This window comes from Pteropus medius, unplaced genomic scaffold (genome assembly GCF_902729225.1).
Source record: "Pteropus medius unplaced genomic scaffold, Ma_sr-lr_union100, whole genome shotgun sequence".
NCBI lineage: Eukaryota > Metazoa > Chordata > Mammalia > Chiroptera > Pteropodidae > Pteropus > Pteropus medius.
Genome location: NW_024349804.1, coordinates 8,755,919 through 8,770,686, shown reverse-complemented (window position 1 = coordinate 8,770,686; position 14,768 = coordinate 8,755,919). Strand labels below are relative to the sequence as shown.

Below are 14,768 nucleotides of genomic sequence, written 5' to 3'. Positions count from 1 at the left end.
ATCTTGGTTTAGTCATTCAGGAAGTACTATTTCCTAAACAATTACAGACAAAAAAAAAATGCACTAAACTTTTAAAGACTTTTGGAGAAGATAATTCTCTTGGTAGTATACTTGGGTATTGATTTAACAACGCTTGTAATCAGGAAATAGTTCCTGACCTAAATCCTCCATGGTATAATTTGAATTCATTTTCTCTTTTTCTGTCCTTACATAAGTTGTAAAAGATTAGGTCACATCATAATATTTTATATATTTGAAAACCCTTATTTAGGAATCTTTTTCCAAGTAACTGCATTGTAGGACTATGAACCAAGTAAAAGTCTTATACTACATTCAGTCTTATAATTTTTATATGCTATATATAGTAGTCCAAAAGACAGATGTCAACAATTACTTATCCATCATTTTTACTAAACACTACTCTTCCCCATCATAATATACTTTATCTCAAAAAGAAGAAAAATCTGTATTTCAGAACAAACCTCAAAAATTCAGTAAAGGAACTTTATGAGAGATGGGAGCAAGGAACAACACACACTAAATTCCACACAGACACTTTTTCCTTCACTAGAAGAGGGGATCATTTAATGAAATGTATCTCCCAAAATCTCTGGGGCAGAGCTGAAGCTACAGTGCAGCATCATAAAATCTGCAGCTGTGTTGCTGTTTGTTACTGTCTACACTGCTTCCTTAGACATCAGGAAGCCAAAACACACACAGTCAGAACAAAACTTACCTTAACCGGAATTGGCCAAAGCAGCAGAGCAGTTATGATAGATCAAGCATCAAAACTATTACTGAAAAGACTATACATCTTTAGGAATTTTCTCAAGCAATTTGCTCGCTCCAGAAAAGCTGCATCTACTTGTTTCCAAACATCAATTTTTTAGGAATTAAAACAACAAGATAGGCAAACAAACTGTACTATACATAAATAAGCATTAAAAACTTACTTTTATTGCCCACCAAGGCAACCAGTGGCTGAGTTTCTGATTCCTCACTCACTTTCTTCACCACAGCATACCAGTCTTCTAAATTCTCAAAGCTTTGATAATTTGTAATATCATATACCAAGAGGATTCCCTGTCACAAAAAGAGTTACAAGGTATTTGTAATGCACTATTAGAAAAAAAAATAATATTACTCTTAAGTTATGCTTCAGATATGCCTAGTAGAGTGTAAAAATACAAATGCGGACTGTTTTATATACAAACTGACTTCAATTTAGTTACTAGCAGTCAGATAATACTGAATGTTTTCATTCAAGATAAATCCAGCAATGATAATGCAATGCAAGGTAAGTAATAATTTTATCAAATTGTGAGCGGTTTCCCAGTAAGATATCTGGGGTATGCTTGGTAAGTTACAATAAACGTAAGAAAATCATATCACAGAGGTGGAAAAGCTGCAAAGTGTACAATCCTGCCTTGTACTTTCATGAGGTCAAACATTTAAGCTTTTCAATAAATAACCATCTGCTGCTGCTCTTCTTAAATATTTTCAAAAATGTGGAGATTCCATGACATCCCTTGATAGTCAATTTCAGTGTTTAACACAATTTTCTTTAAGTGAAATAAGTCGATTTCCTCTTTGGGTCCTCTGTGCATTTGGAGAACAAAATGATAGTATCCTCCTTATAATAACCCTTCATGTTCTTGAAGATAGTTAAGAAACTCCTTTACTGTCTCCTTTCCAGAATAAACAAAACTCAATTCCTTAAACTTGCCTCAAAGGACCTATTTTCTATCCCTTTAATCATAGTTGTTGGTTCTTCCCAGGACACTCTACATACAGTTTTTTGACATCCTCTTTAAAATAAGCAATATAAAACTGGACATGATACTGTAATAAGAACATGAGCAAAGCCAAATATAACAGAAGGAATGCTTCCTGCCTCTTATATATCATATTCCTTTTAATATATCCCATTATTTTGTGTGGGAAGGAGAAGTATGTACACACACAAAAATAACAGTGCCACATTCTTGATTCTCATCCAGTATGTGGTCAAACACTTAATATAAAACTCTGCATACAATATAAGTCTAGACCCTAATGGCATTTATGTCTCCGTCTTCTTAGGTTATAATCATAAATGTTGACTACTTTTTTGCACCTACAATGTACCAGATATCTGGATCTTTTCATTAATCCTCCTAACAATCATGCAAAACCAGTGTTATTATCCTCATTTTACTAATAAGCAGAGGTTAAAATAACCAAGTCACACAGCTACTTACGTAATTGAGCCAGGATTTGAACCAAGGACTGAATAAATTTAAAGTTCACTCATTCATTCAACAAACATTTGTCTGCCAACTATATGCCAAGCACTGTGCTGAGTGCTAGGGATATAAATTCCAAACCTCAAGGAACTCACAGTCCTGCAGCAAAGTCAAGCACATAAACAGAGAAGTATATATCACAGAAGTCAAGTCAATGACATTCTGATAAATATGAATCAACTGGCTGAGGGCATGGCAGGGGTGGGAGTAGGGAGAGTGTTATTTGTAGAATTTGCCAATTTCTTTGGTGTAAATACTCCTTTGTGAACATTTTCAAGCTATTGAAGTCACTTCACTGAACTAAATTGGGTAGGATATCACTATATAGCGTTTCCACCATATAGATCAACTAAATGTAAATAACCTCAAGAGCATAGATAACAGACAGATAGAAAAATAATTAGTAAGTGATGCATTCTGAGCATATCTTTGCTTTTAATATAATTCATAAGTTTATATAAAATTTTATATCATAAATGTATTCAACAACTACCTCAAAAAAAACTCCAGAAATGTAACAATTGACTCTCCCAAACTGGCTCCAGCACACCACCATTATAACCTGCCAGTACCATGCTCTTTTATTAAACTACACTGGCCCCGAAGTCTCTTCGTTTCTCTGGGTCTCAGGTTGTTTGCCTCTAAAATTAGATAATTGAGTTAAAATCTCTAAAATCTCTTCCAGTTAAAATATTCTATAATTTTAATGCAAAATCTCTTGTCTGATTCATTTTACTAACACAGACATCTATTTGTCTGTCGTCCCAGATGCACTGAAATAACGCCCAACAAAGAATTATTTGAAATAATGAGCATAATCCCACTTTTCTTATTAAGAATAATGCCCCAGAACTGACCTCTGAAGAAAGCTAATCTTCACTTTATTCACACCACCTCCAGCTGACATGAGCGCTACAACATACTGTGTTAAAAGAGCTCCACCCTGGAAGCCGGGTAGCTACTGGGCCGCAGCCCTGGCCCTACCACCTACTGACCTCGGGCAATGCTTCTGTCACCTACCTTTACAGTACTTGTCATGCCTAAGAGATTAAGTGAAATAATAAAAACAGACTTACTTAAAAACTAACATAATGCACAGTGTCGGGAATTTTTATTATTATTATTCTGAGTGAATAAGAATCACATTTTCAAGGCAATTTTAAGGTAGTTTTTACACTCATAAACTAAGCCTCGACCTATGCTGCCTCTTAAACCTTAAGATTTTGGAACTCTCCTAATTAATACATGAAAATCTTCATCTCGACATGAGTCAATATCTGAACATGACAAAATATATTCAACTAAAACATGGCCACTATCTCCTGATAATCTGTACTAAACAGAGCTATGGAATCAAAATTAAATACCATTAAGCTAGACTAGGGGTTCTAGTCTAGCTCAAATCCAGCTCACAGCCCATATTTTTAAATAAACGTTTATTGAAACAGTGACACGCATCAGTTTAGGTGTTATCAATAACTGCTTTTGCACTACAACTGCAGAGTTGAGCAGTTGCAGCAGCAGAGACGGTATGGACTGCGTCACCTAAATATTATCCATTTGGCTCTTTAAGGAAAAGTTTGCCAATTCCTGATCTAGACCAATGTGTCCTACGACACCTATAAATCTTCCAGGACTCATAAGATAAGATAAGATAAGATAAGATAACACCTTTTTATTAATCTAGCTATGCACCAATCCAAACATCTATTTGCTTACATAGCCCATTTTCAGTATCAGTTAATATAAAAACTACAATTTTATCTTTGCTCCAAACATGACAATTGTGTACCAGTTTTGACCTTCACCACTATAGTGAAAATATGAGAAGGCAAAATAAGAAAATCAAAGACACTAAAATACAAAAGAAATTCTAGGCCAGATAGGTACTAGATTTATTGGGGTGATCATTTCATAAGGTATATAAATGTCTAATTACTATGTTGCACACTTGAAACTAATACAATATTGTATGTTAACCATAACTGAAAAATAAATTTTAAAAAATAAAAGAAAGAAATTCTAGGGCTTTCAGTTTCAGCTGAACAAAGCTGAAAATCAATGGCTTTTCTTGGACATAACAGAGAGCTGAGTTTACCAGGCAAACTGCCACCCTGAAATTTGGAGAGACAGGTCAATTCAGAGAATCACAGCCAAAATCTGCTTACCAAGAGCAGACGCTGTTAGAGCCAGTGAATGGTAAGAATGTTCATTTAAATGATAATTTTTAGGAACCGCTGGAGGCTGAGTGTGGTCTAGCCTGAGAATGAGAAACTCCTGGGGGACACAGTCTCTGGGGCACTGGGTGTGCCCTCCAGGAACTCCACCATATCCTCCTGGTGAAGAGTCAAGAAAGATACCTTCAAAGCCCCAGCATGAGAAGGGAGAAAAGTGACAACTGTAAAATATGCTCGGGGCAATGTCTATGAAAGGGCAAGCTCTGCAGGTGAACAAGCTTAATCAGAGTCTTACAGGACAGGAGAAAAGGGTCATTCCCACGTCAAGCCCCTCTGGCCACTCTGTGTCACCTAAGTGTGAAGAGCTAAGAACACCTGTGAAGGTCAAAGCCCAGGAACACAAGGCCACTAAAAGTTAAGTAGAGGGAGAGGAAGCATTCTATGTTCTTCATCATAAGAACATAGAATGCTTCCTCTCCCTCTACTTAACCACCACAACAAGAAGGCTCCAGAATAACAGCAGTGGATTCCAGCAGAAAGAGCTATCAGACACAAACTTCAACTAAGGAAGAATCCTTTGAGATACTCCAAAAAAAGGGAGAAAAAAAACAAGGACAAAAAGGAATTTGATGTCTCTGGCACCTACAGCTTCAGCAAACATTAAACAGGCCAAATCTTGGCCAAGTTAACATAAAACTTCACAATACGGGCCTATTTACCTGAGTTCTTATTACTTAATACATCATGTCTAGCTCTCCAACAAAAAATTAGAAGGAACACTAAAAAGCAGTTTGAAAAGAAAAAGCAAGCATTAGAATTAGACTCATATAATACAGATTTTGGAATTACCACATCACAGATTTAAAAGAACTATGATTAATATATTAAAGGTTCTAATGGAAAAAGTAGACAACATGCAAGAATAGGTGGGTAATGGAAGCAAAAAAAAATGAAAACTCTAAAAAGGAAATGAGGGCATGCTAGATATCAAAAACACTGTAACAGAAATGGAGAATGCCATTGATGGCTCATCCATAGGTTGGACATAGCTTAACAAAGAATCAGTGAGCTTGAAGATCAAGTCACAGAAACTTCCAAAACTAAAATGCAAAGAGAAAAAACAATGAAGAAAACAGAATATCAAAGAACTATGACACAATTCGGAATGGCATATCATACATGTAACTGGAATATCAAAAACAGAAGAATGGACTTTAAAAATATTTGAATAATGGCCAAGAAATTGCCAAAATTAAAGACGCCAAACTACAGATCCAGAAATCTCAGAAAACACTACGCAGGATAAATACCAAAAAATCTACAGCTAGGCACATCATATATTCAAACTGCATAAAACAAAACACAAAAAGAAAATTTTGAAAGAAGTTTGGAGGGGGACTACCTTACCCATAGACAAATAAGGATAAGAGGAATAGAGAATTTCTCATCAGAAACCACATAAGAAAAGAATAAAGTGAAATGTTTAAAGTGCTGAAAGAAAAAAAAAACCAATCTAGAATTCTATATGTAAAATTATCCTTCATAAGTGAGAGAGAAATAAAGACTTTCTCAGATAAACAAAAACTGAAGGAAGTCATAGCCAGCAGACCTGCCCTGGAAGAAAGAGGTTAAAAGAGGTTCTTCAGGGAAAAAGAAAGGATATTATTGGCCAGAAATTCAGTTTGACATAAAGAAAGGAAGAATATCAGAGAAGGAACAAGTGTTTGTCGTTTAAACTAATAATAGTAATAGTGTATTTAGCACATGGACAAGCAAAATGATGACAGCAATGCCATAGGGATGGGAGGAATAAATTGAGAATATTCTTTTATGAAGCATCTGAACTACATGAAAAGCAATATCGGGTTATGTGAAGGTAGCCTCATATTAGTTAAAACTGTATGTTGCAACTCTAGAGAAAATGTTAAAAAAAAAGTTTTAAGTATAATTTATAGGCTGAGAGAAGATAAAATTCTCAAATAAAACCAGAAAACATCGAAAGAGAAACAGAAAAAAAAGAAAAAACAAACAAACAAAACAAAGATCAGCATGAGGAACAGAAAACAAACATGATAGCTATATTACTCTGACTACGTTAACAATCACTTTAATGTGAATGGTCTAAATATACCAATTAAAAGACAGAGATTGTCAGAGCAGATGAAAACCAAGATTCAATTATATGTTGCCTACAGGGAATTACCTTTAAATATTAAGACATAGGTTAAAAGTAAGGGGATACAGAAATACCATGCTAACACTAATAAAAAAAAACTATAGAGTTACTATATTAAGTTTCAGACAAAGCAGACTTCAAAACAAGGAAAACTGTTTAAAGTATAAAGATCGGCATAATAATAAAGAGGTCAATTCTCCAAGAAGACATACCAATTCTTTGTATACATATACAACTAACAACAGAGTATCAAAATATGAGGCCAAAACTGATAGAACTATAAGAAATTCCAAATCCACAGATCCACTAATAGAATTGGAGAACAACACCCCTTTTTCATTGACACATCAGGTAAAAATAATCAGTAAGCTGACCTGAACAGCACTAACAATCAGCTTCATCTAATTAACATTTATAGAAGACTCCAACATTACAATTTACAATGTTCTTAAGCTCACATGAGATGTTGACCAAAACAGACTACATTTTAGGCCATAAAAATATACATACCTTAACAAATGTATAATAGATTTCATACAATGCATGTTAGTAAACTATAATGAAAATAAACTAGAAATCAGTAATACAAAGAGAGCTGGAAAAACTCAAAATATTTGGAGATTAAACAACATACTTCAAAATAACATACAGATCAAAAAAAAAGTCTCAAGAGAACTTAAAAATCTTAAACTAATAAAAATACAACCTATCAAACTTTTGGCACACAGCAAAAACAGTACTTAGAGGAAAGTGTACAGCATTAAATGCATATATTAGAAAAGAATACCAGAACTCAAGCTTCCTCTTTAGGAAACTGAGAAAGAACAACAATTTAAGCCGAATGCAAGCAGAAGAAATAATAACAATTAGAATAGAGACCAATAAAATTGAAAACAAGAAAACAATAAATAAAATAACGTTGGGGACAGGGGAAAGAGGAAAAAGATAAATCAGTAAGGGGTTATAATTACTGACCCCATAGACTTTAGAGGATAATAAAGGAATAAGAGAAACAACTCTACAGCTAAAATTTGACAACTTAAATGAAATAGACTAACTCTTTAAAATGCACAAACTACAAAAACTCATATAAGCAGCCACCGACTCCCAGGGCCCTCTACCACTCAGCATAGCAAAGCCAGACTTCGAAGTGCTCCCCTCTTTGGGAGCCCGTAATTCAAGCACCCTCAACGCCCTGAGTGTCTCACCACATCCATCACCCCAGACCTCTTCTGACTCCTTCCAGAAATCTGTCAGAATCTTCTCAGCCACTGGAAAATACAACGCCCTCAGAAGTCCAACACTTCTTAGTAACAACTGAAGTCTGAGAAGAATCTACTAGGGAATGCTGCAAATAATTTTCCTGGCAATCTTGTGACTATCTAAACCCATCACCACGTCTCATGTCCCTGAGAGCCTCTCTTATCACCCGTCTATCCTCCATATATCCTTTTCCTGTGTGTTTACCCCCATACTTCCCTGTACTTCCTATTCTCGATTTAGCCCCCTAATGCTCCTCTTCCTGAATCTTTTTGCCAGGACTTTTAAAAATCAGATTTCAAGTTCAATAAATCCTTTTATATCTTCAAATTCTTCAACAATAATTTCTTCCACTTTCTATACCCTGACTTTTTTCCCCTGCAATCCCAGAAGATACTACTACCCCTTCTCTTGGTAAAGCTCAAGACTTTTCGTAAATATCAGTTACTTTATATAGTACTTTGTTTTTATCAATATCCCTTATCACCATATCTCATAAGCATTGTAAGTCACTAAATCAGAAGGATACCATTTTCAAAGGAATAACTTGTAGCAGTCTCGAAGAAACAAATATGGTAGCAGTACTTGACAGTCTTGTAAGGTATTTCATAGATTTACCTCTAAAATTTAATAGGCACAGTACACACTTAATTTAACCTTCCCCAAAATAAAAGATTCCCTATTCCCAAAAATGCAGGTATTTTTCTCCCTGATTTGTATGACAAACTGCTTTAGTTTTTAATTACATATAGAAATAAATTAAATCAAATACAACAGTCATAATACTTTAGATTATGCGTTGGACTTCTGAGGGCGCTGTATTGTCCAGTGGCTGAGAAGATTCTGACAGATTTCTGGAAGGAGTCAGAAGAGGTCTGGGGTGATGGATGTGGTGAGACACTCAGAGCTTTGAGGGTGCTTGAATTATAGGCTCTCAAAGAGGTGAGTATATGTATATGTACATACAACAGTACATACACTCTGCCATATAAAAGTACAATCCGCATGTAGAAGAGTAATGCAAGAGAGGTCTGAAAATATAATCAGTTATAAGTTGCCAATATCAAACTAAAAATTCCATAGTAAAAGACAGCAGAGGGTGTCAGGAGCCCAGCTTTGAGATGAGCTCTTTCCTGAGTTGTCATACAGACACCAAATTCTTTTGTCAGTGGTTAACAGGCTGGCTCATCTGTGTGGGGCACTGGCATACAGTAGTAGCAATGTTTAACCTCACAAATGACTATACTTCATTGAGTTTATGCTCAGTAGGGCAGTGTTTGCAAACCACTTAGATTCCAGGATGGAAAGAGCTACAAAAATGAAACATCCAGTCCTTCTCTGAGGTTTGTTATTAGCCTCTGTTAGCCACAGGTTACAGGGCACTAAACACTATGTACTGTGTGTTTGCTCGTAACCACTATGAAAAATAGCCTATAACATCTTTCTGAAGACTTCTAGAAAATTTTAAGGTAATTCAAAATCTGGGAATTTAACTGAGATATACTTCAATTATTAGAACTAGTTCTTGTCAAAATGTCACTAATTCCTTCTTGGATGTCAATTCAATTTTGTTTCAACCAACACTGTTCAACAGATTATTGCTAAAAGTTTAACGTCACTGGGGATGGGGGGATGTGGTGGGGAGGGAAGTGAAGAGGGTAAAACCAGTTTTATTTGAATCTAAGTTAAATCCCAAACTACAAATAAGCTTCTTCTTGGATGTTAAGAAAAGCTTTAAAAACAATAGATTCACTACTTTAACAGCCCAGATGTATATAAGACAATACATACTTTAGAAAACCGAAAACCAAATCATAAATAATACATTCAATTAATGTCAAAACAGCCTATCAAAACATTTTTGTGAAAGAGTTCTGCAGCATGCACACCAAAATCCAAAGTATTCATGAGATGGGCAATGTACGGCATCTCGACAACGCTAGAAACAGTACAGATCCACTTAAAAAATGATTGCATAATTATATAATATAAAGTTATTAAATATATTATAATGCTAAGTATATTAAAATGCTATGTTTTTGAAAAGTAACATGTCCCCTAATTTATGGTAGTGAACTGTTGTCAGAGCTTCTCTAACCTAAATAAAAAATGTACATATATTTTAACAAAAGGAACTACTGGTAAATGTACTTTATGTATTTTGCATAACATTTAATTTAGAATCTCTGGAAAGCAGATAAAATTTATTATATTATCATTAATTTATGACAATTCATTTTATCATCTCAGAATTCCTAGTTTCCTGGGATAATTTCATGAAAATGTTCACGAACTTCTCAGAAATACTGTACTACACTGTTGTTTCATAAAACAGAGTACATGCTTATAACAGTCACAGAAATTGTCAAGTATAAATAATATAAGGTACCATTAAGGAGAAAAAAAGTCAACATGTACCTTCAAAATAGAAATCTTATGTGACAAGTTCTAAGGAAGAATATGAGGCATGAAGTACGTTAGAAAAGAACAGAGACATTTTAGTAAACTCAAGTACTCTCAAAAAAGAGGGAAATTTCTGAAATTTCCACAAATTTGCCCATTATGCCTGCTAATTGTAAGCAGATATGTAACAGCATAAAATATACACTGTAAAAAAATGATTTGAAGGGATGGTCACATAACATTGTGAATGTACTAAATGCCACAGATTATATACTTTAAAATGGTTAGTTTTATATTACATGAATTTCGTATCATTAATTTTTATATAATACCCTAATTATAAAATATTAATACATTTTAAATAAATTTAAATATATCCAATAATAAGTTTTTAATTATTTGAAGTATGGTAAAATTAAAAGAATCCAATGTATGAGTGTTATAGCCCCCTAAATTTTAGATGAATTTATGAATTGAATTTTGTATTATTTACTGAGATGCATAAAATCTCCCTGTTCTCCACTAGTTCTAGCTACATCTATAAACCATATTCTACTTGACACTCAAAATCAAATAGAGTTAGAAGCTTGACTAATCTAATTTTCATTTTTTTTAATTCAACGTGTCTTTGAAATAGATTTTAATGGAGCAAAGAGAAAAGAGACTGTCATTTCCAAACCCCATTTTCCCAACGAAGTGAATGAAATGAGAACTGCTGTTTTCCAAAGATCTCTGTCCAGCAATTCTTTTTAGTTTAATAGCCACTTTAAACATAATCAATTTAAAACAAAAAATTAACAATAAAGTCAGAAACAAAAATCTGAGATATACCCTTTAAGAGAAAAATTAATATGCATAAAATATCAAGTCATATGGTCGTAAGTGAAGATGCTAAATGAGCAGAAAGACTTTTCATGAGACAAAGAACGTAGAAGAAAAGGCAAAGAAGAAAGACTTCTAAGAGCCCAATCTATATACCAATAATTAATAAACAAAACTAGGGCAATACAGAATTTATGAGCCTCATTTATTTTAGAAAATAATTCAGAATTTATTTCCCATCCAAAATTAAGGCAATGGTATTTAACAAGCAATTAACTTCGTAAAGGAACGTGCTTAAAATTCTTAGTCTTCTAGATCCGTTTCTTATGTGCAACTATGTTATGATTCTCCGACTTAAAACATCAAACTCCCCCCAGGGCCGCATGGTAATATAAAAAGTACATGCTAATTAAAAGTGTAAGAAAAAGCAAAAATTAATAGCATGTCCATAATTAACTTTTAAAGTATAGCAGAACCATGCATATTTCCTATTTGTATAATGTAATTTAAAAATTTAAATTATGTCTATATAAACCCATGTTGCCAAATAATTTGTTATATAATTATTCGAAAGGTTTTTCTTATTCTACATATATTTTCTTCTGAAAATACATCATACCATGCTAAAATATTGCATGTGCTTCATATATATAATTAACCATACTTAGTTTTCCGATACAATATATTGATATATCTATTAAATCTGTAGAACTATATTTAGCAGACTAATTCACAGTGCATAAATATATAAACATATAAATGCTTTTTTCCTTATAACTTAAAACAAAATCAAATTTCTCCTTTCTATATTTTTCATTAATTCAACTTATAAATTCTGAAAGTTGTCACTGGTCCCAAGTCAGCTAATAAATATCAAATATCATTTACAACTACATTTATTCAACTGCTGACAACAATATCTAATAATATAAGCAGCATATGAAGGCTATTATTAGAGTCACATCAGTTCCTTGATCCAAATTATTCCAAACATACTTTGGGGAGGACAAATCCAAAGGATTAGCAAATATGTAAATTTAGCCTCTCTATGTATCAGATAAAAATCATGTTAGAAAGAGTTGTGTGTGAGTACCCTCTTGTGTGTGTTTGTCGGGGGAATATTTTCAGTACTGGAATGATCACACAATTAATTCATGTCATACCTGTGCTCCATAGACATATTTATCCAACATCTTGCCTCCTATTGTCTGTCCTCCTATATCCCAAACTTGAAGAGTAACATTCAAGTTTCCTACATGTAAAATATATGAAAATAAGAATACAAAAAAAGTTAATTAACAATACGACAACTGAAAACAGTTTAATAGAGCACTAAGTCAGAATGATAAACTCAGAATCTAATTTGCCTTTTATTCTGAAGGCTCACATGGTCAGATATTTGGAACTACGAAATGATGTTATCAAAAGAAATCATAGTGGGGAATTAAGGTTCATACTTTTACCCGTTTCCATGGACCCACATTTATAATCACCTTCAAAACAAAGGAAAATAAAGCTTTAATTCGTAAACTTCTCAAACCTTAAAAAATATTTTCTTAAACAGAAAATAGAATAAAGCGCTTGTACATGGGGTAAAAATATACTTTGAAAATAAAAATTGAACTTTATATACTAACCTACCCTATTATACATAATATATTTTTCTGTAAGTTCTACACTCTATAGGTTCTAAAACCCACAGAATAATAATTGACTGCGAAAATGGACACAAAGTTTCAACTCAAATGATATTTTTAATTTGAATGTCAGCTATTATATTAATAGTAAACATAATTTTAAAAATTATGTCTTCAAATTTAACCTATAAAATAAGAAACACATTTGATAACCCTCTTCAGAACTGTATGTGTAGGATACACACACCATATATTAAATATTATGATGCATTTATACCTGTTTAAAGCATTTCCATTGAAATGAATTATAATGTGCTTCAAAGCCTTCATAAAATAGTGTGACAAATCTTTACAAGTATTATAAAAGTGTTCTAAAATACAAAGCAATCTCTAAATTTTTTGTTGATTTTGCAAAATATTTGGTTGATATAAAAATTTATAAGATAAGCTGCTCATTCTAATCAATGTAGTTAATAACTAAAAAAGACCATGTCCAATCTGCTTTTTAGTTTAACATTTCAAACTATTTCTCCTAATACAATTATACAGTTCTTTCCAAAGGTGGGCAAGGTCTCAATTGGTACCTTCAAAATGAGCTCCCCCTATTAAAAATGTATCTTTCTGAATGATTTGCAAATCAGGAAAACTCAAAAACTAAGAAACTGAAGAACTGGTCTCATTTCAAAAAAAAAAGATTATAAAGATATGATATTTTATACCAATGTAAAACACTAAAATCAGAGAACGTTAGCCATATCATTCAACTTTGCAACTGCAAAGAAAGTTCGACACTGGACTAACCAGCCACGTTTCAACCCTTAACTCTATGTTTTGTTGGGTTTGCATTACAATCTTTCCATTATTTAGATGTAGGTCTGTTCCATCTGCCAACATGCAGAGGATTTACATGAGGAACTTCCATTAGCATTAATAAGAGCTATTGAAGTTTATCACCCGTCATCATTCCCACACACACACACTTTCAATGCTGAGTAACGACGGAAATGTTCCTAAAGCTCTATGAACACGAAAACCAAAATGTCACAGACTAAGATTTGTCCAACAACTTGTATAAACCTAATTTCTTAAAAATCTAAATTTTTCAAGATTCGAAGCTGAAATCCTTCTCCTATAATGCTATCTCAAATTAAGCAGGTGAGAGAGAGCCAGCTGTCACACTAGAATTATATCAAACTTTCAGAAGCCCCTAAACAGGCAGAAATCTATTCATTTTACTCACAAAACTCTTCACAATCCTTTGTTTACTTCAAACACAGTGTTTAACAATATTAACTTTTTTAAAGTAAGATTTTAAGCAACACTTAATAAAAGGCACCTAATCTCATTCTCTTCAAGGCCAATAAACTCTACCACTTACCCTCATATCAAGAAATATGAATTTTTCCTTTAAGTTCTGATATTCAGATCTTATCTGAATTAAGTGTTATGAACACTTCAACTATAACTTGGGAACATGATCTTCGTCACGTTTCCAAATTCTGACTGCAATCATATCAAGACTCTAAATCATTTATTCAACTGTCTCCCATCTAAGAGGTTTATATTTATGTGTTGAGGGCATTTTAAAAATCTACACCTTTCCAAACAAAGTCTGTTCTTGAATTTTCTCTTATACATATTCTAGTGCCTCAGAAATAAAAACAGCTATGCATTATTAATCTGTTAATATGCAAAGCCAGCCAAAAAAAATTTACTATCATTATAGCCTCAACAAATATAATATTAACTTTACAGTCATTTCATATATGTAGAAATACATTTTTAATTTCCACATTTGAATTTGAGGCTTATTAACATATAAAAATAAAAATAAATGAAATTACATAAAAATGGAATTCAAATCAATATTCAGACATAAACGTGGTTTCCTGTATATTTTCAAAATGGCAACCTATAAAGCTATATGATATTTAAATAATCAATATTGCAAAATTTTTAAAAATCAAGAATCCATCTAATAAAATTTCTAACTCATAAAGAACATTAA

General features: G+C 33.0%; 1 protein-coding gene across 2 annotated transcripts in view; it reads right to left on the bottom strand.

Annotated features, from left to right (window-relative positions):
- The window catches only part of RAB28 (RAB28, member RAS oncogene family), a 73,080-nt gene that overhangs the window by 50,689 nt on the left and 7,623 nt on the right, over positions 1-14,768 (bottom strand). For both annotated transcript variants that reach the window (XM_039838177.1, XM_039838176.1), the window contains exons 3-4: positions 12,287-12,375; positions 954-1,083 (exon numbers count right to left, since the gene is read on the bottom strand). In XM_039838177.1, the coding sequence (XP_039694111.1) occupies positions 954-1,083; positions 12,287-12,375 (219 nt within the window). The remainder of the gene's footprint in view (positions 1-953; positions 1,084-12,286; positions 12,376-14,768) is intronic.